The 24,334-nt window shown below is 42.5% G+C and overlaps 2 protein-coding genes across 2 annotated transcripts; one reads left to right on the forward strand and one right to left on the reverse strand.

Annotated features, from left to right (window-relative positions):
- The first annotated feature begins 2,685 nt into the window (after nt 1-2,685).
- On the forward strand, nt 2,686-4,419 carry LOC103644714 (ras-related protein RABE1c). The gene is made up of 9 exons (XM_008667874.3): nt 2,686-2,784; nt 2,893-3,002; nt 3,106-3,192; nt 3,297-3,397; nt 3,484-3,549; nt 3,641-3,738; nt 3,812-3,874; nt 4,016-4,108; nt 4,189-4,419. The coding sequence occupies exons 1-9, from the start codon at nt 2,686-2,688 to the stop codon at nt 4,264-4,266; spliced, it is 795 nt and encodes a 264-aa protein (XP_008666096.1). The 3' UTR covers nt 4,267-4,419.
- Nucleotides 4,420-4,815: 396 nt separating this feature from the next.
- On the reverse strand, nt 4,816-5,806 carry LOC103644715 (urease). Its single transcript, XM_020547143.1, has 3 exons — nt 5,429-5,806; nt 5,248-5,356; nt 4,816-4,976 (listed from the first exon to the last, which is right to left on the reverse strand). The coding sequence occupies exons 1-3, from the start codon at nt 5,612-5,614 to the stop codon at nt 4,831-4,833; spliced, it is 441 nt and encodes a 146-aa protein (XP_020402732.1). The 5' UTR covers nt 5,615-5,806; the 3' UTR covers nt 4,816-4,830.
- Nucleotides 5,807-24,334: the final 18,528 nt, after the last annotated feature.

Raw genomic sequence — 24,334 nt, forward strand, 5'->3', positions numbered from 1 at the left:
CTGGTAGATACCAATCTGCAGTCACGCCATCCTCTCTGGTGATTGTTCTTAAATCAACATGTTGGAGTGGATCAGCTGGTCACCCTGACCCTACTTAAATAAAGAGCATTAAAGTGGTTGGCTCGTCACCCTGAACTTTTTTCTAGCAAGAATAGAACAAATGCTTGCCAAATTTTATTAGAGGCCTCCATCTTTAAAGGATTGGTCAAGTATCCCGTCCACCTAAATAAACAAATTGAGAATCATTCATGTTAGCATGACAGAATTGTAGAAGAGTAACACGGTGTCAAAGTAAATTGTTTGGATATAATCTTCACTTGAACACAACACCGATGGCTAAATAATTTTGATACCAAAACTGAGGCAATTCAATAATATAGGTGTATGTCTGTGTGTGGTTCTACGGAGGAATTTATGATGGTAGGTGTTCTGCTTCACTTCTTTCTCATTGTTGAAGTTGTCCCAGGTTGTATTCACTCTTAGAACCCCTCTATTATTTATTTTTGAACAAAGCTTCCTTTTTTGTTATGTCCTAAAATGAGATCAAGCAAGACCATTATTTCTGTGGGTTGAGTAAATCTAGATTTTTTTACTTGGCATGATGAGACAATCTGGAGAATGTATACCAATTATGTTGTATGCCTTTTATATTTATCTACATTACCCAGTGTAGCATATTATTCGTTTCTATCTTAGTCAATTATTACTCATGCTATGGTATATTTTTCTTTTGCTTCTTGAAAATAATTTAACCCATGTTATTGAGTCATGTTATAACATATTATTCTTTTGCTTCTTGGAAATAATGTAACCATATATTGTGCTTCAAAATTATTGTCGTCTTGACCATCACCATATGCACAACAGGAACAAGGTCAGCTACTCAGCTTGCATCAATGCTACAACACTAGCTCTTGCATATGCTGGGATTCCAATGCGAGACACTATCACATCTTGTAGTGTTGTCTATTTGTATTCTACTCCTTTGCTCCATAGGGACCTACCTAATTTTCATAACTTTAGCAGTAGTCTTATGGTAATAAAAGTCAAACAATAATAATGTATTGTGCTAGATCTGAATTACCTCGAAGACAGTGTTGGGGGTTCCGATGTCACTGTTGACATCATATCCAAATTTGTATCCTTTTGTATGGTGTGATATATCCTATGGGTTTCCATCTTTTTATTGGAAACGAAGTACCATACTATTGTACTGTATAGTGACTTATAGGTATGGAGGGATAGGGCTCATCGCACCTTCTAGCTTCGTGAGTCAAATTTGAAGACTGGTAAAATCATTTTAAGCCTTTCGAAATAACATACCATGTGTTTTTATTCTTCAAAGCTTTCATGTGACAATTTTTCCTCCAAGTTATTACAATCATTATCAATTCTCATCTTGGTGTTGAACATTAACATATCTTTATCATCTGTGTTTTTCTCAGCACTGTAGTCTGTCACCACTGCCAGCATATGAGCCTGCATTTGATTGGGAGAATGAGAGGTCTTTGATATTTGGCCAAAGGGTGCCAGAAAGTATACCAGCAATAAGCAACAGGTTGCTTCAGCCCACAGACTAAACCAATGCATCCATCAATTTCTCTCTCCCCACTCCTTCTTCTGGTGATCAATGCTTATTAATTAATCCCGTTTTAAATTGTTTTGTACTGATTATAGTGGCTTGAAGATAACTGTCAAGGTACTATCTTTGTCATTCCAAGCTGGATTAGTTGGTGAGCAAAACTAGAATATTTTGTGATTGCTTCTTAACTTCTTTACTGTGCTTAAAAACTACCATTTTGCACTTAGGCAAACATGCTATGCATAAAACATGTATGTAAAATTGTAAATCATGAGTAGCAAGTCAAAGTTTTTGATTCGCATCTTAATAACTATGATTTGGTTCACAACACTCTATTAGCTAAACTACTATACTCATGAGATATACCATGTATGTGCTGTCATTATGTTTCTCAATAATGATGATGTGAACATTGGCCAGTCACCCATACCACCTTGTTTCTTCTGGAACAGAACTGTCAGTGTTTGTTCAATGTCCTGTGCTAATGGTTCTACGTTTGTAGAGTGTTTGCGTGAAAATGATTGCTGCCGGTGCCGAACATACTGCTGCAGTAACTGAAGACGGTGACCTCTACGGATGGGGTTGGGGTCGATATGGAAACTTAGGTCTTGGTGACCTTAATGACCGTTTGCTTCCTGAAAAAGTATCTTCTGTGGAGGTAAATTATCTAGAGTAAAATTTATTGTCTTGCATGCTACATACTTTTTGCAAGCAATAGTGTGTATGACATGCAGCATCAGAAAAAAGAACTAAAAATGTTAATGGTAGCACAAGGCTAGGTTGGATACGAGTAACACAAGTTGCATGACATCTCTTCACAGATGTAGCCAGGAGAGCTGTTGTGCATTCAGAAGAATTTGTGAGTAGCTAAAGATGTTCCTTCCATTATTTTCGCATTTCTTTTGTTTTCTAAAACTTGTACAAAACCGTGATACAGCTTCATAAACTTTGGAGCGGATGCAGCTTCGTAGCTATATTTATGTTCAACAACTTACCAGTACGAGCTGATGATGGTCATGTTGAACTACCAAGAGTCCACAAATCACAAATTACAATATCGATTGCAGGACTCATGTAAGATCTCAGCACATCCATGCAGGTACATGCATGGAGAGAATGATATAAACCACATGAATCTTGTCGAGCTCCAGACCTTGGAAAATAATCCTGAAATGTGGGCGAATAACATTCGCTCCCAGAAGGTAAGGTTTATACGTTTCTTGATACACACAGATGAAATCTTTATTTTTTCAAAAAGAAAAATAGTATCTGCGAGTTCATTAGATGTACTGACCTCATGTATTGAACAGATGCAGATCATCTCCAGGGAGATTGACATGCTCAGAAACAAGGTCTGGTTCAGTATTTGTTGCTCTGTTCCTGCAACAAAGCTCAGGCTCAGCAATTTCCGTCACCGAAGGTTCTTTGCGCTTGTGTTTTGCAGGAGGCCATACTGCAGGCTGTCAATGGCGTGCTTCAGGAAAGGGTATTGCAAAATCTGCGTAGCTATAATTACAATTTTTTTGTACTTGTGTAGGCGTTGGAAAAAGTTGCCTCCTGTTACGGTTTTCAGATGGATCATTCACCACTAGCTTCATTACCACTATTGGGTATGTAGAGTGAAATAAAAAAGATCCTTGGTTGAGGAATTATTATGTTACATGTAGAAGCTTTTATGAATTTTTTAATTGTGCCCGTTGGATTTTGTAAACAGCATTGACTTCAAGATAAGAACTGTTGAGTTGGATGGCAAAAGGATTAAGTTGCAGATCTGGGATACTGCAGGCCAAGAACGTTTCCGCACAATTACCACTGGTATGCTTGTTTTCCTTCTAGCGAAGCTGATTCGTTTCCAAACATTGTATGACTGAAGTTTGTGATTGTGCAATTCTTCTTTGCAGCCTACTACAGTGGAGCAATGGGCATCTTACTTGTGTATGATGTCACAGACGAGTCATCTTTCAATAGTACTGACCCTTGTGTTACTTAAATGCCTTTTCATAGTCACTTCAGATTTGATGTCTGAATTCTGATAATGTCATTGGTGCTGACTTACAGACATAAGAAATTGGATCAGAAACATTGAACAGCATGCTTCGGATAATGTGAACAAAATTCTGGTGGGGAATAAAGTTGATATGGATGAAAGCAAACGGGTACGGAAACTATATATTTTGTACTTGTATTTGATCATTCAAACTTTATACATGCTCAATTTCTTTCGTAAAGGCTGTGCCCACTTCAAAGGGACAAGCTCTCGCAGACGAATATGGGATAAAGTTCTTTGAAACGGTTAGTGAAAATCATGACTAATGCCTACAGTATTCCTTTCTTGCACCATAACCGTTATATGATGTGGCTTTTTCCTAGGCATCATGCGCTTACATTTGCATAAGTCTGTGATGCATAATTTGTTTTTATCATTTGCTGCAGAGCGCAAAGACAAACCTGAACGTCGAGCAGGTTTTCTTTTCTATAGCAAGGGATATCAAACAGAGACTTTCAGAGACTGATTCCAAGCCTGAGGTGCGGTCCTTTGCATAGCGTGTTGAACCTTTGGCACGTCTGCTTTCTCTTCCACAGTTCCTTAGCTTACCTGTTTGCAGGATCGAACTATCAAGATCAAGGCTGAAGGGGAAGCTGATGCAGCAGAGGCGCAGAAATCAGCTTGCTGCGGCTCTTGAACGGTTGTGGCCGCAGGATAGTTTCATAATTTTGTTCTTTGCCAGCAAGTCTCTCCTTGTGCTTGAGCTATCACAATTGCTGTGGTTTGGACAAGTGGGTGTTACGTCAGAACTAATTACTTGCTATATTGCGGAAACCCTGCTCTTGATAACAACGATCGCATATGCAACTGGGCGGGTGGGTGGTTTGATCTCGTGATGACTACTGCTATGGCTGTAGAGTCATAGACATGGCATTGGAGTTGTCAAAGCTTTACAACCACCTTTGCTTGCGCCACTGGATAAAGGTCGGACTGGGAAACTTAGCTGTGGCCTAAATTTTTAGAACAGTTTTTCAAACATAGAAAAATTATATTATTATAAAAACAACTTTTGGATGCACATGTATTTGTATCATCAAGCATTAGCATTTTCACAAGTACACTTTTTACTGTACTACATTCAGACTGTTTATTCAATGTCCACCTTGAAACACGTTTGGTATGAGACTGCAGCTAATTTAGCATTGCATGTTATGTATCCAATACTGAATTTTCTAATAGTTTAATTTCACAGCATACAGATTTATACCTTGCCTGTGAATCCCATGTTAATTGGCAATTGATCAGTGGACTGCAACATTAATTTCAATTGAGATGGTGCTAGAGTGCAAGTTGTGGCACAAGTTCCATGTGCTGGTCCGGTTCCACCACCCACTAATGTCGTGATGCCTACACAAATATTGATATAACTTAAAGTTTTCATTTATATCACTGACTAACCTGGGTCACATGGCACATAAGACACACATCATATTTGAAACTTAACTAAGAAATATATTTTCAAACATAAAAAATTTACAAGCAACCCAAGCTCTGCCAGAATGATTTACCCCAGTGTTGATTTGATACCCTTTGTTTGTAAAATGGTGAAATTTCCATGATAATCAAATGAAGTGTATTTGATTGCACCTAATATATGGTAGAAGTCAAGAAGCCTAACCGCTTGCAATTGCCTCTTCTGCCAACTGAGGACATATAAAGTGGACATGGCAATCTATGCCACCAGCAGTGACAATCATGCCTTCAGATGCAATAACTTCAGTATTGACCTGCAATTTCATGAAATTTTATCTCTTTTCTTTAGCAAATTAATATGAAACGTTCAGTAAATAGTTAGTTACCCCAACAATCATGTTGTTATGGACACCATCCATGACATCAGGGTTTCCAGCCTTTCCAATAGCAACTATAAGTCCACCTTTTATACCGATATCAGCCTTGTATATTCCGGTATAATCAATCACAACAGCATTGGTTATAACTGTATCTAGGCAGAAAGATTCTGGGTACCCTGAAGCTTGTCCCATGCCATCACGCAGAACTTTTCCACCGCCAAATATGCACTCATCACCATAAAAGGCGAAGTCCTTTTCAATCTCAGCATAAAGATTGGTATCACCAAGCCTAATCTTATCACCGGTGGTAGGTCCATAAATGCTCGCATACTTCTCATGATCAACAGTACAGTCAAATGAACCATCACCGATAATACCTTCCCTGCATATAAACTTACTAGGACACTTTAGGTCAGTGCTCGTGCGTTACAACGGAATCATATAATACCACGATAACTTATGAATAAATGTGTATTATACTGTGATGAGATGGAGGATGACGTTCTCAAGCTGTTCGGGATGATGTCGAAGCGAAACTAGGACCACGGTCGAGCACCGAGCCCGCGATGCGAGGTCGCCCGTCTGCGAGGTGGAGGGGGGCAGTCTCGGGGAGGGGGCAATCTCCGGGATATGGTAGTGGAGTGGCGGCGCGCGGTCGAGAAGGTGTACGTGGGAGCCAGTGGAGGGATGACGCAACAGGCGGTAGAGAAACGTCGATATTTTATAGTTAATACTCTCTTTATCCCAAATTACAATTCGTTTTAGCTCTAGGTTTTAATGTCGATATTCAAATGGACGGTCATGAATTTAGATATATATATATAAAGCACATATATTATGTATTGTATGAATTCATTAATGATCTAAAACGAAATTTATTTTGGAACAGAAGGTGTATAATAGTATTTATTTATTACAAGACTTTTCTATACAACTGATACTAAATCATACTATATCGAGCATCGCGGGCTCGGTGCTCGATCGTGGCCCGAGTTTCGCTTCGACATCATCCCGAACAGCTTGAGAACGCCATCCTCCATCTCATCACAATATAATACACAATTATTCATAAGTTATCCTGGTATTATATGATTCCATTGCAACGCACGGGCACTGACCTAGTAATATTTAATAGATTATATATAGTATATGAGTGCCTGATTTCAGTTTAAATTTGACTTAATAGTCTACATGTTTTTATCAAACGTACAAACAAAGAAATAATCAATTTTTATTGAATCAGTCACTGTTTTTATATACTTAGCTATTTAAAAATTAATAGTAATTGGTATGTATTTATACACTATAGTATAATACATGTGCGTTGCAACGACACACTAATCATATTTGATGGTATAGTGTAACAGTTGTATGACAAGTAAGGGCCTGGTGACAAATCAGTGTAATGAACGATCCTCACAAAAACAAACAAAAATTAAAATGAACATATAGTCATATTCCAAATATTAAATTGCATACGCTGCACTTTATATTAGCTAAAAGGCTGAGAAAGATGAGTTGAATAGAAGATATGTCCCTTTTTATAGCTAACCCAGCTGCTCTCCTTCAGCTAGCGAGATGGTACTAACCGGGAGTGTGCACTGTGTGTGGTTTCGTGTCATATTGGGCTTGCGTGTTTTCTCATGATCCATGTAGGACTGCTCGTCCTCTTTCAGCTATCAAGGCGATACTATCCGAAAGCGTGGCACTACGTGCAGGTTTTGTGTCGTGTTGGGCTTGCGTGTTTTCTCATGGCTCATCTAGAAGGTAACATCGCACGTCACTTGTCGACGCACGATGATGGTAGACCACATTTTAAATCAGAAAGAAGTATATTTTTTTATAAAATGGACGACGATGGAAACCAGAAAAACTGGTGCTTTATCACAAAGAACCAAATAAGTTGTATTATTAGTTCTAACAATGCTATAGTTGCAACTTTAGAGAAAGACAAAATGAAAGTACTCACACCAGCAATGACGACGAGCCAATCACTTGGAACATCAACCATCCTTTCGAAGCATTGTACACCGCTCGGCAGGCCAAGGCACCTTAGTGCATGATTGTGATAGTGCAATGTAGTGTTGTTTTGGTTAGATCCATTTACTCAAAATAACATAGTTTTTTTTGCATGAATTTCTCACCATCAGTTTCTTTCAGGTATACAATACAATCAATCGTTTTCAACCCTAGAAATTATGATCCAATATCATCTAGACAATACAATTGGATGAGCAGTTGTTGCATATAAGAATATGGCCATACAACCCTAAACCCTAGACCCTATATCCTGAAGACTTTCTCTGTTTTTGTAGCGCTGGATTGTAGCATGAATTATGACCACAACAAAAAAGAGAATGAATAACATTAGAGTGATTGTATATGAAATTTAATTTGATTATAATTGTTTTTTGTTGTGATATAGACACACAAGATATACTTCATTATGACAAGTTTCATCAGCATGTCCGACAAAGAGAGTTTTAGAACCCACATAAGCAAGCACATAAACAACAATTAACAATAGAGAACCCACAGAAGTGAGATGATAATGATGTTTCTATTAAAGAGATTGGGAAACACTTCACACCCCTAGGATATCTCTCTCTAATAGTTCCACTCCAGTTTCCACCTGAAATAGCCTAGAGACATCCTGATTCCTGCACTGAGTAAACCTTGCCCGGTGAACTCATGTGACGACCGAGAGACACGATCAAAATGTGGTGCCTCGTATTCTCTAGCCAAGCTATCACTGTTTAACCGTCGGCAAGGCAAGCCAACAGAAGTTAGCAAATGCAAAAAGGACATAACAGTGTAGAAAGGACTAAAATATGCTAAACCAAAGATTTAGCAAACTATGATTTTGATATTATTTTCTTGGTTGCTAAAATTTGCCAAGCTTTGTTTCAACTTAACTACAAGATCTCATATTGTCACCAGATTGTTCAGAAACATATTTGGCAAACTGTTCTCAACAATCCCACTATTCATAGCTTAGGAAAGATCAAGTATAATTTGAAGTCTACACGGATCAAGTGATCCTTAGTACCAATCTCTTCTATTTCTAAGTTGTTGGCAAGAATATTAAGAAGTTCTTATTTTGTGATAAGTGATTTATTTGTATAATGAGAAATGTCACAGACTATGTCAAATGCAGTATGTAGGCATGTAGCGAAGCTATCTTTTCCTGGCTATACACTGAGTCTACTTCATCAATTTTATCTTTATCAATAAATAAGTCAAGAATATCTTCCTGCACTGAAAAGGTTTGTTTGGTCAATGAAATAACCAACAGGCCTATTGAAAGGGAAATGTGCCCTTGTGCCATTTCTATAAGATTTTGGTGATTAAGTGCCCAACACACATTAAGGAAATGAGTATATGCCAAAGGGTGGACAAAGTGCAAATCAATACAAAGGTATGATTCTAGACTTAGTACATTGGTTTTTGTGTACTAACATATGTGTCTAAGTGCTAGAATCAGAGAAAAGACAATTGGAAAAGACTTGGCTCGAGCAGCCAAGACTCTGCTCAGTCTGGGTGCACCGGACTGTCCGGTGGTGCACCGGACAGTGTCCGGTGCGCCAGGCTGGCTCTGGTGAAAAGGCCGCCCTCAAGAATTGCCTTCCTGGAATGCTCTCAACGGCTCCTAGCTGCCTTGGGGCTATAAAAGGGACCCCTAGGTGCATGGTGAAAGGGAATTAGGCTGTCACACCCGGATTTTAGGGGTCCAAAACCCGGGCGCGAACATAATCACTAGGTGTGCTGGGACCAAGTCTCACACATATGATGAATCATGGCACATGATCGAATGTCACATCTTTACTATATAATAGGAGTTCTATACAAAATAAATAATTACATTATAAGGAGACAACGGTCCAGCAACCCAAAGTTGACTGGGAGACGACGACCTAGACCTCTCACGAACTCATCACAGCATCCTCCAAGCGCCTCATCCTGTGGTACCTGTTCTTGACCTGTGGGGGGTGTGAGACAGCAAGAGTGAACTCACATACGTTCATCGCTCAACAAGTTGTGGGGAATAATGTGCATGAACTCGCCAAAGGTGGGAGCTCACGTGAAGTGTAAGGCTTACCAAAGAGGATGGTTAGAGTTGAGCATTGCTTTTAAAGTTGGTCAAAATTTTATTAGCAATTACTAAGTATAAGTAAATACCAACCCAATTAAATAGTAGAACAGAAGTAACAACATCACCTGCGATGCAATGCATATGACAAATTGAATTTAAGTTCCATAAGTTAGTCATGTGAGGGTCCGAGCTGCTCATGACCGTGAGCACGGCTAGTATACCAGTTTTACACTCTGCAGAGGTGGCGCATCTTTACCCACAAGTCATGTTACCCATCTGCCAAGGGATCGCGACTTCCCATACACCTCTACCGAGGAGGCGAGGCAGGGTAACACTACGAGGCCTTTACAAAGTTCCACTAGCTTCAGAAAACCCGCTACAGTTTATAGGAAGCTCCAATGCAGGAATTCCCTTGCAGGACCGCCATCGCAGCAAAATCCTCCCGAGGGTCTCCCTACACTGACCACTCCCCTACTGCCCTTGCCCCTTTCGGATAAGGTAGTCCTCCACTAGCTTTCCTAATTAATCAGCCAAGGGCGTCCCATTATACCCTTGTGGTAGCACTGTTTTCCCGGGTGGTCGCTCCATGTTCCAATTAACATAATGATCTTATCATGAACGATAAATAACAACGGATAACAAAAGTATAATCATGAGTAATGTATCTTCATACCCAAAACCACATAAAGCACTAGCAAGTACTACCCAAAAAGTTCAGTGGTAACAAGGTATAAAGATAATCAAACTAGGGTAACCTATTGGGTCCCATCAAAATTAACCTATGCAGATCATTATGATTAATCAGAACATGGCTGGGTAAAAAGAAGTGATCAAGGGCACAACTTGCCTGAGACTTGAGATTCCAGGTACCAGGATGATCTTCAGGTGACTCATGACCTCACGCTAGTCGTAGCAATACAGACAAACATGGTATAGCTAAAATTAACATCACACCAAACATAAGAACAAACTGAATAAGGATGATCTACGCGTTTCTACGAGACTAGCGCAACTTGAACGGATCAAATCGGAGTTAAAACGGAGGAGATACGAATTTCTTGAGGTTTTATGTATTTGATACGAGATTAGCTAAGAAATGAATTTTAATACCATTTTCGTGTTAAAATAGAGACACTAAGTATTAAATAATATTAATACAAAATTATAGGGACTGGGATAGATTAAAAGGAGTTAAAATGCATTTTCTAGGAATTAATTAAGTTCCTATAATTATTCTCACACAAAAATGTATTTTCTAAATGAATTCCTTTGATTTTCTGTTCTCTGGACCGAGCGCACCATTTACAGAAAACACAGGGACTACGTCGCAAATATTCCAAGACTCAGTGTACAGCCGCATAGGACGGCGGGTTTATTTTTAAACTAATCAGGGACTCTTTTGCAATGTTACGCAGCCGAAAGGGTTTCGTGGGATCTCGGCCGCACAAATTACAATAAACGGCCCAGATTAAATGATGAATCGGTACGCACCCGGGGTCACTGGATTTCGATCCAACGGCCCAAGATCGCCCAGATGAAACGGTACAGGGCCGACTAATCTTGGTCGTTGGTGGCTTGATCGGCGGCTAGGATCGGAATCGGACGGCCGAGGATCGCTCCTGACCACTACCCAATCCAGGCCGCAGGATTACCGATCAATGGCCAGAAGCGCAGGGAAATCCCATGGTTTAATCTGCGCCGTCCACACACAGATCCACGGTCCTGGCACATCCCCCTACCTCCAACGCTAACAGAGAGCGGCGCCCAGGTGACCACCGCGGCGGAGGACGCCGGTGAGCACCCAATCCCGGCGCAATACGCGGATCAATGTGTCGCGGACGGGTGCTAACCCCAAATCGAGGGTACGACGGACACAGGGGAGGGATTATTACCGGCAATGGCGATGAGGAGGAGCAGCGCCACGGTGAGAGGCGGAAGGACGCCGCGCGCACTGCTCGGACGAGCCATACACCGAGAACCGTTTGCCCGCGAGCCCAGATACACTCCTGCCCTCCAGTGAATGCGCGATGGCGGCGCATGAACCTCCGTAGCGGCTGGCGGATCCACTCTCTCTCTCTCTCTCTCGGCCTTCTCTCTCCCGCCAGTCGGCCATGGCAACGACGCTGGCGTCTTCGCCCATGTCGAGCCCCTGATGGGCGCGCGTTATGCGCATGGGCAGGCTTATATGCGCAGGGAGCCCCCCTGGATTACCGTCAACAAACTCCCGGTTGACTCGCGCGATTGGCGTGATTCCGTTGAGCTGATGCGTGCGGACAGGGGAGGAAGAAAGCCTGACACGCGGGACCCGCGTGGAAGTGGTAGTAGTGAGGCGCACGTGGAGGAACTGGCTGACCCGCGGGGCCCGCCACGCAGCGGCCAAGCCGGTACCCACGCGAGTCCCACTGATGCTGACGGGCAGGGCCCACCTGGCGGCGCCGACGCTTGCTTGCTCTGGGCTGCGCTGGATCCAAAAGGGGAAATGGGCCAAAACGTGGTAGCGAGGCCCATTTAGTTGTGTTTGTTTTATTCTTTTATTTTCTATTCTTTTTTTTTTCTCTATTTTCAAATCCAAATTTGAGTTCAATTTAAATTCCTACTTTTGGCTCACCATTTACATACTATATTTGTGCACTTAAAAGTAATAAGTTTGAGAATATTTATGTGAATATATTATTTATATTTTTATACCATTTCTCTTCTTATTTTCAAACCCTAATTTTCAATTTAGGGTTTAATCCAATTTCTAGTCATTTTTATATTATTATTATTTTTTATTTAATGCACAAACATAAAACTCCAACAAGATGTACTTCATTTTATTTTAGAATCATTTGTTTGGATTAAATCCTCTTAATTACATGTATGCTCTTTTCATGATGCAAATAAGGCACATACAATAGGGAATTCACTATTTATTCCTTGTAAACAATTTTGAGTGCTACATAGGCTCACACCTATTTCCTAATTGATTTTGGTGGTTGAATTGCCCAACACAAATAATTGGACTAACTAGTTTGCTCTAGTCTATAAGTTATACAGGTGCCAAAGGTTCACACTTAGCTAATAAAAAGACCAAGAAATGGGTTCAACAAAGAGAGCAAGGGATAACCGAAGGCTGCCCTGGTCTGGCGCACCGGACTGTCCGGTGCACCACCGGACAGTGTCCGGTGCACCAGGGAACTCCACGCCAAACTCTTCACCTTCGGGAATTCTCAGAGGCGCTTCGTTATAATTCACCAGACTGTCCGGTGTACCACCGGACAGTGTCCGGTGCTCCAGAGGAGAGCGACTCTGAACTCGCCAGCTTCGGGAATCCGCTCCGCTATAATTCACCGGACATGTCCGGTGCACACCGGACTGTCCGGTGAGCCAGCGGAGCAACGACTACTTCGCGCCAACGGTCGACTGCAGGCGCATTGAATGCGCGCCAGTGCGCGCAGAAGTCAGAGCACGCGCGGGTGGCACACCGGACAGCCTACATGGCTTGTCCGGTGCACCACCGGACAACAAGGCGGGCCCACACGTCAGAGCTCCAACGGTCGGAACCCAATGGCCTGGTGACGTGGCTGGCGCACCGGACACTATCCAGTGGCGCACCGGACTGTCCGGTGCGCCATGCGACAGCAGCCTCCACCAAACGGCTAGTTTGGTGGTTGGGGCTATAAATACCCCCAACCACCCCACATTCAAGTCATCCAAGTTTTTCATCTTCCAACTACTTACAAGAGCTCTAGCATTCAATTCTAGACACACCCAAGTGATCAAATCCTCTCCCAATTCCACACAAAGCCTTAGTGATTAGTGAGAGAGATTTGCTTGTGTTCTTTCGAGCTCTTGCGCTTGGATTGCTTCTTTCTTTCGTTCTTACTTGCGATCAACTCAATTGTAACCGAGCCAAGGGACACCAATTGTGTGGTGGTCCTTGCGGGGAAGTTTGTTCCCATTTGATTGAGAAGAAGAAGCTCACTCGGTTCGAGAGACCGTTTGAGAGAGGGAAAGGGTTGAAAGAGACCCGGTCTTTGTGACCACCTCAACGGGGAGTAGGTTTGCGAAAACCGAACCTCGGTAAAACAAATCCGCGTGTCACACTCTTTATTCGCTTGCGATTTGTTTTGCACCCTCTCTCGTGGACTCGATTATATTTTTAACGCTAACCCGGCTTGTAGTTGTGATTAAGTTTGTAAATTTTAGATTCGCCCTATTCACCCCCCCCCTCTAGGCGACTTTCAATTGGTATTAGAGCATGGTGCTTCATTAGAGCTTAACCGCTCGAAGTGATGTCGGGAAATCACGCCAAAAAGGAGATGGAGACCGGCGACAAGCCCACTACAAGCCACGGGAAAGCCTCATCGGGAGAGTCCCGCAACAAGGGGAAAGGGAAGGAGAAGAAAGCCTCTTCCCACAAGTCGCATTGGAGTGGCGACAAGAAAAAGAAGATGAGGAAGGTGGTCTACTACGAGACCGATACTTCATCACCTTCCACCTCCGGCTCCGACGCGCCCTCCGTAACTTCTAAGCGCCATGAGCGCAAGAAGTTTAGTAAGATCCCCCTACGCTACCCTCGCATTCCTAAACATACTCCATTACTTTCTGTTCCATTAGGCAAACCGCTAACCTTTGACGGTGAAGATTATGCTAGGTGGAGTGATTTGATGAAATTTCACCTAACCTCACTCCATAAAAGTATATGGAATGTTGTTGAGTTTGGAGCACAGGTATCATCCATAGGGGATGAGGATTATGATGAGGACGAGGTAGCCCAAATCGAGCACTTCAACTCGCAAGCCACAACTATACTCCTCGCCTCTCTAAGTCGAGAGGAGTATAACAAGGTGCAAGGATTAAAGAGCGCCAAGGAAGTTTGGGACGTGCTCAAGACCGCGCACGAGGGAGATGAACTAACCAAGATCACCAAGCGGGAGACGATCGAGGAGGAGCTCGGTCGCTTCCGGCTTCGCAAAGGGGAAGAGCCACAAGACATGTACAACCGGCTCAAAACCTTGGTGAACCAAGTGCGCAACCTCGGGAGCAAAAAGTGGGATGACCACGAGATGGTTAAGGTTATTCTTAGATCACTTATTTTCCTTAACCCTACTCAAGTTCAATTAATTCGTGGTAATCCTAGATATACACTAATGACTCCCGAGGAAGTAATCGGGAATTTTGTGAGCTTTGAGTATATGATCAAGGGCTCAAAGAAAATCAATGAGCTAGATGATCCCTCCACATCTGAAGCACAACCGGTTGCATTCAAGGCAACGAAGGAGAAGAAGGAGGAGTCCACATCAAGTAGACAACCAATCGACGCCTCAAAGCTCGACAATGAGGAAATGGCGCTCGTCATCAAGAGCTTCCGCCAAATCCTCAAGCAAAGGAGGGGGAAAGATTACAAGCCCCGCTCCAAGAAAGTTTGCTACAAGTGTGGTAAGCCCGGTCACTTTATAGCAAAATGTCCTATTTCTAGTGACAGTGACAGGGGCGACGACAAGAAGGGGAGAAGAAAGGAGAAGAAGAAATACTACAAGAAGAAGGGCGGCGATGCCCATGTTTGTCGCGAGTGGGACTCCGACGAAAGCTCTAGCGACTCCTCCTCCGACGAGGACGCCGCCAACATCACCGTCACCAAGGGACTTCTCTTCCCCAACGTCGGCCACAAGTGCCTCATGGCCAAGGACGGCAAAAAGAAGAAGGTTAAATCCAAATCCTCCACTAGATATGAGTCCTCTAGCGATGATAATGCTAGTGATGAGGAAGATAATTTGCGTACTCTTTTTGCTAACTTAAACATGCAACAAAAAGAGAAATTAAATGAATTGATTAGTGCTATCCATGAAAAGGATGATCTCTTGGACACCTAAGAGGACTTCCTTATTAAAGAAAATAAGAAGCATGTCAAAGTTAAAAATGCTTACGCTCTAGAAGTAGAAAAATGTGAAAAATTATCTAGTGAGCTAAGCACTTGCCATGAGACCATTGACAACCTTAGAAATAAAAATGCTAGTTTAATTGCTAAGGTTGATTCAAATACTTGTAATGTTTCAATTCCCAATCTTAGAAATGATAATGATGATTTGCTTGCTAAGATTGAAGAATTAAACATTTCTCCTGCTAGCCTTAGAAATGAAAATGATATATTACATGCTAAGGTTGTAGAATTAAAATCTTGCAAACCCTCTACATCTACCGTTGAACATACCTCTATTTGCACTAGATGTAGAGATGTTGATATTAACGCTATTCATGATCACATGGCTTTAATTAAACAACAAAATGATCATATAGCAAATTAGATGCTAAAATTGCCGAGCATGACTTAGAAAATGAAAAATTTAAATTTGCTAGAAGCATGCTCTATAGAGGGAGACGCCCTGGCATTAAGAATGGCATTGGCTTCCAACAGGGAGGCAATGTCAAACTTAATGCCCCTCCTAAGAAATTGTCCAACTTTGTTAAGGGCAAGGCTTCCATGCCTCAGGATAACGAGGGTTACATTTTGTACCCTGTCAGTTATCCTGAGAGCAAAATTAGGAGAATTCACTCTAGGAAGTCTCACTCTGGCCCTAACCATGCTTTTATATATAAGGGTGAGACATCTAGTTCTAGGCAACCAACCCGTGCTAAGTTGCCAAAGAAGAAAACTCCTAGTTCATCAAATGATCATGACATTTCATTTAAAACTTTTGATGCATCTTATGTTTTAACTAACAAATCCGGCAAGGTAGTTGCCAAGTATGTTGGGGGCAAACACAAAGGTTCAAAAACTTGTGTTTGGGTACCCAAAGTTCTTGTGTCTAATGCCAAAGGACCCAAAACCATTTGGGTACCTAAAGTCAAGAACTAAACTTGTTTTGTAGGTTTATGCATCCGGGGGCTCAAGTTGGATTATCGACAGCGGGTGCACAAACCACATGACAGGGGAGAAGAAGATGTTCTCCTCCTATGAGAAAAACCAGGATCCCCAACGAGCTATCACATTCGGGGATGGAAACCAAGGTTTGGTCAAAGGTTTGGGTAAAATAGCTATATCCCCTGACCATTCCATTTCCAATGTTTTTATTGTTGATTCATTACATTACAATTTGCTTTCCGTATCTCAATTATGTCAAATGGGCTACAACTGTCTATTTACTGATATAGGTGTCACTATCTTTAGAAGAAGTTATGATTCAGTAGCATTTAAGGGAGTGTTAGAGGGTCAGCTATACTTGGTAGATTTTGATAGAGCTGAACTCGACACTTGCTTAATTGCTAAGACTAACATGGGTTGGCTCTGGCACCGCCGACTAGCCCATGTTGGGATGAAGAATCTTCATAAGCTTCTAAAGGGAGAACACATTTTAGGATTAACAAATGTTCATTTTGAGAAAGACAGGATTTGTAGCGCATGCCAAGAAGGGAAGCAAGTTGGTGCTCACCATCCACACAAGAACATCATGACGACTGACATGCCACTGGAGCTCCTACACATGGATCTATTCGGCCCGATTGCTTATATAAGCATCGGCGGGAGTAAGTACTGTCTGGTTATTGTGGATGATTATTCTCGCTTCACTTGGGTATTCTTTTTGCAGGAAAAATCTCATGCCCAAGAAACCTTAAAAGGATTCTTGAGACAGGCTCAAAATGAGTTCGGCTAAAGGATCAAGAAAATAAGAAGCGACAATGGGACGGAGTTCAAGAACTCACAAATTGAAGGCTTCCTTGAGGAGGAGGGCATCAAGCATGAGTTCTCTTCTCCCTACACGCCACAACAAAATGGTGTAGTGGAGAGGAAGAATAGAACTCTATTGGACATGGCAAGAACCATGCTTGATGAGTACAAGACTTCGGATCGGTTTTGGGCCGAGGCAGTCAACACCGCCTGCTACGCCATCAACCGGTTGTATCTACACCGAATCCTCAAGAAGACATCATACGAACTCCTAACCGGTAAAAGCCCAATATTTCATATTTTAGAGTCTTTGGTAGCAAATGCTTTATACTTGTTAAAAGAGGTAGAAAATCTAAATTTGCTCCTAAGACTGTAGAAGGCTTTTTACTAGGATATGATTCAAACACAAGGGCATATAGAGTCTTTAACAAGTCCTCTAGACAAGTTGAAGTTTCTTGTGACATTGTGTTTGATGAGACTAACGGCTCTCAAGTAGAGCAAGTTGATCTTGATGAGATAGGTGTTGAAGAGGCTCCATGCATCGCGCTAAGGAACATGTCCATTGGGGATGTGTGTCCTAAGGAATCCGAAGAGCCTCCAAATGCACAAGATCAACCATCCTCCTCCACGCAAGCATCTCCACCAACTCAAAATGAGGATGAGGCTCAAGTTGATGAAGGAGAAGATCAAGCAAATGAGCCACCTCAAGATGACGACAATGATCAAGGGGGAGATGCAAATGATCAAGACAAGGAGGATGAAGAACAAAGGCCGCCACACCCAAGAGTCCACCAAGCAATCCAACGAGATCACCCCGTCGACACCATCCTCGGCGACATTCATAAGGGGGTAACCACTAGATCTCGTGTTGCACATTTTTGTGAGCATTACTCTTTTGTTTCCTCTATTGAGCCACACAGGGTAGAGGAAGCACTTCAAGATTCGGATTGGGTGGTGGCGATGCAAGAGGAGCTCAACAACTTCACTAGAAATGAGGTATGGCATTTGGTTCCACGTCCTAACCAAAATGTTGTAGGAACCAAATGGGTGTTCCGCAACAAGCAAGACGAGCATGGTGTGGTGACAAGGAACAAAGCTCGACTTGTGGCCAAGGGATACTCCCAAGTCGAAGGTTTGGATTTCGGTGAAACCTATGCACCCGTAGCTAGGCTTGAGTCAATTCGTATATTATTAGCCTATGCTACTTACCATGGCTTCAAGCTTTATCAAATGGACGTGAAAAGTGCCTTCCTCAATGGACCAATCAAGGAAGAGGTCTATGTTGAGCAACCTCCCGGCTTTGAAGATAGTGAGTACCCTAACCATGTGTATAAACTCTCTAAGGCGCTATATGGGCTCAAGCAAGCCCCAAGAGCATGGTATGAATGCCTTAGGGATTTCCTTATCACTAATGGATTCAAAGTCGGAAAGGCTGATCCTACTTTATTTACTAAAACTCTTAAAATGACTTGTTTGTATGCCAAATTTATGTTGATGATATTATATTTGGGTCTACTAACAAGTCTACATGTGAAGAATTTAGTAGGATCATGACACAAAAATTCGAGATGTCAATGATGGGGGAGTTGAAGTATTTCTTAGGATTTCAAGTGAAGCAACTCCAAGAGGGCACCTTCCTAAGCCAAACAAAGTATACTCAAGATATTCTAAGCAAGTTTGGGATGAAGGATGCCAAACCCATCAAGACACCCATGGGAACCAATGGGCATCTCGACCTCGACACGGAAGGTAAGTCCGTGGATCAAAAGGTATACCGGTCGATGATAGGTTCTTTACTCTACTTATGTGCATCTCGACCGGATATTATGCTTTCCGTATGCATGTGTGCAAGATTCCAAGCCGACCCTAAGGAAGCTCACCTTACGGCCGTAAAACGAATCTTGAGATATTTAGTTTATACTCCTAAGTTTGGGCTTTGGTATCCTAGGGGATCCACTTTTGATTTAATTGGTTATTCGGATGCCGATTGGGCAGGGTGTAAAATTAATAGAAAGAGCACATCGGGGACTTGCCAGTTCTTGGGAAGATCCTTGGTGTCTTGGGCTTCAAAGAAGCAAAATTCCGTAGCTCTTTCTACCGCCGAAGCCGAGTACATTGCCGCAGGACATTGTTGCGCGCAACTATTTTGGATGAGGCAAACCCTTAGGGACTATGGTTACAAATTAACCAAAGTTCCTCTTCTATGTGATAATGAGAGTGCAATCCGCATGGCGGATAATCCCGTTGAGCATAGTCGCACTAAACACATAGCCATTCGGTATCACTTTTTAAGGTATCACCAACAAAAGGGAGATATCGAGATTGCATATATTAACACTAAGGAACAATTAGCCGATATCTTTACCAAGCCACTTGATGAACAAAATTTTAACAAACTTAGGCATGAGCTAAATATTCTTGATTCTAGGAATTGCTTTTGATGTCTTGCACATATAGCTCATAAGTATACCTTTGATCATGTCTCTTTTATATATGCTATGACTAATGTGTTTTCAAGTGAATTTTAAACCAAGTCATAGGAGTATTGAAAGGGAATTGGAGTCTTCGGCGAAGACAAAGGCTTCCACTCCACTCCATAACTCATCCTTCGCCGTCGCTCCGAGCATCTCTCCGTCTTTGGTATAATATTCACTCATGTTTTATTTGCCAAAGGGGAGAAAGTAGTTAGAAGAGGGCTCTAATGACTCCGTTTTTGGCGATTTATGCCAAAGGGGGAGAAAGCATGAGCCCAAAGCAAAAGGACCGCACCACCACCTAATTTTAAAAACTAATGATTTTCAATTGGTAAATTTCAAATTGGTATCTTATTATGTTCAAAAGGGGGAGAAAGTAGTATTTTCTAAAATTGATATCTTAAAACCCTCTTGAACACTAAGAGAAGGATTTCATTAAGGGGGAGTTTTGTTTAGTCAAAGGAAAAGCATTTGAAACAGGGAGAGAAAATTTCAAATCTTGAAAATGCTTCGGAAAATCTTATTCATTTACCTTTGACTATTTGCAAAAGAACTTTGAAAAGAATCTACAAAAGAATTTGCAAAAACAAAACATGTGGTGCAAGCATGGTCCAAAATGTCAAAAATTAAAGAAACAATCCATGCGTATCTTATAAGTATTTATATTGGCTCAATTCCAAGCAACATTTGCACTTACATTATGCAAACTAGTTCAATTATGCACTTCTATATTTGCTTTGGTTTGTGTTGGCATCAATCACCAAAAAGGGGGAGATTGAAAGGGAATTAGGCTCACACCTATTTCCTAATTGATTTTGGTGGTTGAATTGCCCAACACAAATAATTGGACTAACTAGTTTGCTCTAGTCTATAAGTTATACAGGTGCCAAAGGTTCACACTTAGCCAATAAAAGACCAAGAAATGGGTTCAACAAAGAGAGCAAGGGATAACCGAAGGCTGCCCTGGTCTGGCGCACCGGACAATGTCCGGTGCACCAGGGAACTCCAAGCTAAACTCTTCACCTTCGGGATTTCTCAGAGGCGCTTCGCTATAATTCACTGGACTGTCTGGTGTACCACCGGACAGTGTCCGGTGCTCCAGAGGAGAGCGACTCTGAACTCACCAGCTTCGGGAATCCGCTCCGCTATAATTCACCGGACATGTCCGGTGCACACCGGACTGTCCGCTGAGCCAGCGGAGCAACGGCTACTTCGCGCCAACGGTCGACTGCAGACGCATTGAATGCGCGCCAGCGCGCGCAGAAGTCAGAGCACGCGCGGGTGGCACACCGGACAGCCTACAGGGCTTGTCCGGTGCACCACCGGACAGCAAGGCGGGCCCACACGTCAGAGCTCCAACGGTTGGAACCCAACAGCCTGGTGACGTGGCTGGCACACCGAACACTGTCCGGTGGCGCACCGGACTGTCCGGTGCGCCATGCGACAGCAGCCTCCACCAAACGGCTAGTTTGGTGGTTGGGGCTATAAATACCCCCAACCCCCGCACATTCAAGTCATCCAAGTTTTTCATCTTCCAACTACTTACAAGAGCTCTAGCATTCAATTCTAGACACACCCAAGTGATCAAATCCTCTCCCAATTCCACACAAAGCCTTAGTGATTAGTGAGAGAGATTTGCTTGTGTTCTTTCGAGCTCTTGCGCTTGGATTGCTTCTTTCTTTCGTTCTTACTTGCGATCAACTCAATTGTAACCGAGGCAAGAGACACCAATTGTGTGGTGGTCCTTGTGGGGAAGTTTGTTCCCGTTTGATTGAGAAGAAGAAGCTCACTCGATCCGAGGGACCGTTTGAGAGAGGGAAAGGGTTGAAAGAGACCTGGTCTTTGTGACCACCTCAACGGGGAGTAGGTCTGCGAAAACCGAACCTCGGTAAAACAAATCTGCGTGTCACACTCTTTATTTGCTTGTGATTTGTTTTGCACCCTCTCTCGTGGACTCGATTATATTTCTAACGCTAACCCGGCTTGTAGTTGTGATTAAGTTTGTAAATTTCAGATTCGCCCTATTCACCCCCCTCTAGGCGACTTTCACATGGAGGAACACACCAAGCACACTTTGAGCATTCTTGATCATTCACACTTCGTTCTTGCACACTCGTTTGACATTCTTAGTGATTTGAGCTCCGTTCTAGTGAGAACTTTGAGATATTCATTTGAGCTCAAGTCTTGACCGTGTGTGTGTGCGTATTGCTGTGGACTTGTGTGTGTTGCTCATCCCATCCTTACTTCCGTGTTCATTTGTGATCATCTTTTGTAAGGGCGAGAGACTCCAAGTTGTGGAGTTTCCTCGCAAACGGGATATAGTGAAAGAAAAAGAAATACCGTGGTATTCAAGTGGATCTTTGGATCACTTGAGAGGGGTTGATTGCAACCCTCGTCCGTTGGGACGCCACAACGTGGAGTAGGCAAGTGTTGAACTTGGCCGAACCACGGGATAAACCACTGTGCCTCTCTGTGTTGATATCTTTGTGGTTATTGTGTTTTGCAAGAACTCCTTTCTATCCACTTGGATTTATTGCTCTAACACTTAATCAAGTTTGTGACATTAAGTTTTAAGTTTTTACAGGATCACCTATTCACCCCCCTCTAGGTGCTTTCAATTGGTATCAGAGGCGTTCTCTTCAAGAAAGGGACTAATCGCCCGAAGAGATGGATCCTAAGGGAAAGGGGATGGTGGTCAACGACAATGAGAAGGAGTCCATCTTCAACGAGCCAAGGGATGACAAAGTCAATGACTCTGGCTCGAGTCAAAAGAAGAAAGACGGAAAGAAGAAGAGGCGCATCAGGAAGGTTGTCTACTACGACAGCGACGAATCTTCCTCTTCTCAAAAGGACGATGAATACGAGGAGAAAAAGAAAATGGTTAACTCGAACTTTTCTTTTGATTACTCTCGTATTCCGCATAATTCCAATGCTCACTTGCTTTCTATTCCACTTGGTAAACCTCCTCACTTTGATGGAGAGGACTACGAATTTTGGAGTCAAAAATGCGTAGTCATTTGTTCTCTCTTCATCCAAGTATATGGGAGATAGTAGAAAACGGAATGCAATTTGATAGTTCGGATAATTCTATGTTTATCAATGAACAAATCCATAAGAATGCACAAGCTACTACTATTCTTCTAGCATCCTTGTGCAGGGAAGAATACAATAAGGTGAGCGGCTTGGACAATGCCAAGCAGATCTGGGACACCCTCAAGATCTCTCATGAGGGGAACGACGTCACCATGCTCACCAAGATGGAGTTGGTGGAAGGCGAACTAGGAAGGTTCACGATGATCAGGGGGGAGGAGCCAACCCAAACGTACAACAGGCTCAAGACCCTCGTCAACAAAATAAGGAGCTATGGAAGCACGCGATGGACGGACCACGACGTCGTCCGACTTATGCTAAGGTCCTTCACCGTCCTTGATCCTCATCTTGTTAACTCTATTCGTGAGAATCCTAGGTACACCAAGATGACGCTCGAGGAAATACTTGGAAAGTTTGTAAGCGGGCGGATGATGATCAAGGAGGCAAGATACGTTGATGATGCGTTGAATGGCCCAATCCACGAGCCTCAAACCATTTCTCTCAAAGCAACAAGGAGCAGGGAGGCGCTACCTAGCAAGGTGGCGCAAGTTGAGGCGGCCGGGCTTAACGAGGAAGAAATGGCCCTCATCATCAAGCGTTTCAAGACAGCGCTCAAAGGTCGCAAGGAGCATCCCAACAAGAGCAAGACGAAGGGAAAGCGCTCCTGCTTCAAGTGTGGTAAGGTTGGTCACTTTATCACTAATTGTCCCGATAATGATAGTGACCAGGAACAAGGGAAGAGCGGAAAGTGGGAAAGAAGAAGACCTACAAAATGGCGAAGGGGGAGGCACACCTTGGAAAGGAGTGGGATTCGGATTGCTCCTCGTCCGACTCCGACAATGAAGGACTCGCTGCCTCAGCCTTCAACAAGTCGGCTCTCTTCCCCAACGAGCATCACACATGCCTCATGGCAAAGGAGAAGAAGGTAAATACTAGGAGTACTATTACATATGCTTCTTCAAGTGATGATGAATCTAGTGATGATGAAATAGACTATGCATGTTTATTCAAAGGATTAGATAGAACTAAAATTGATAAGATCAATGAGTTGATTGATGCTTTGAATGAGAAAAATAGACTTTTAGAAAAGCAAGAAGATCTTTTATATGAAGAGCATGATAAATTTGTAAGTGCACAAAATTCTCTTGCTTTAGAAAATAAAAGAAATGAAATTCTTTCGTGTGAATTGTCTACATGCCATGAATCCATCTCTAGCTTAAAAAGTATCAATGATGATTTAAATGCTAAGCTAGAAGTAGTTAACAAATCTAACTCTTGTGTAGAACATGTAGTGATTTGTAATAGGTGTAAGGACTTTAATATTGATGCTTGTGTTGAGCACCTTACCTCTATTGCAAAATTAAATAGTGAAGTGGCTAGTCTTAATGCCCAACTTAAGACTAGCAAAAGTGAATTTGATAAACTAAAATTCGCAAGGGATGCCTACACGATTGGTAGACACCCCTCAATTAAGGATGGGCTTGGCTTTAAGAGAGAAGCCAAGAACTTAACAAGTCATAAGGCTCCCATTCCCGCCAAGGAGAAAGGGAAGGCTCCTATGACTAATAGTGCTCAAAAGAATCATGCATTTATTTATGATAGGA

This window comes from Zea mays, chromosome 1 (genome assembly GCF_902167145.1).
Source record: "Zea mays cultivar B73 chromosome 1, Zm-B73-REFERENCE-NAM-5.0, whole genome shotgun sequence".
Classification (NCBI taxonomy): Eukaryota; Viridiplantae; Streptophyta; class Magnoliopsida; order Poales; family Poaceae; genus Zea; species Zea mays.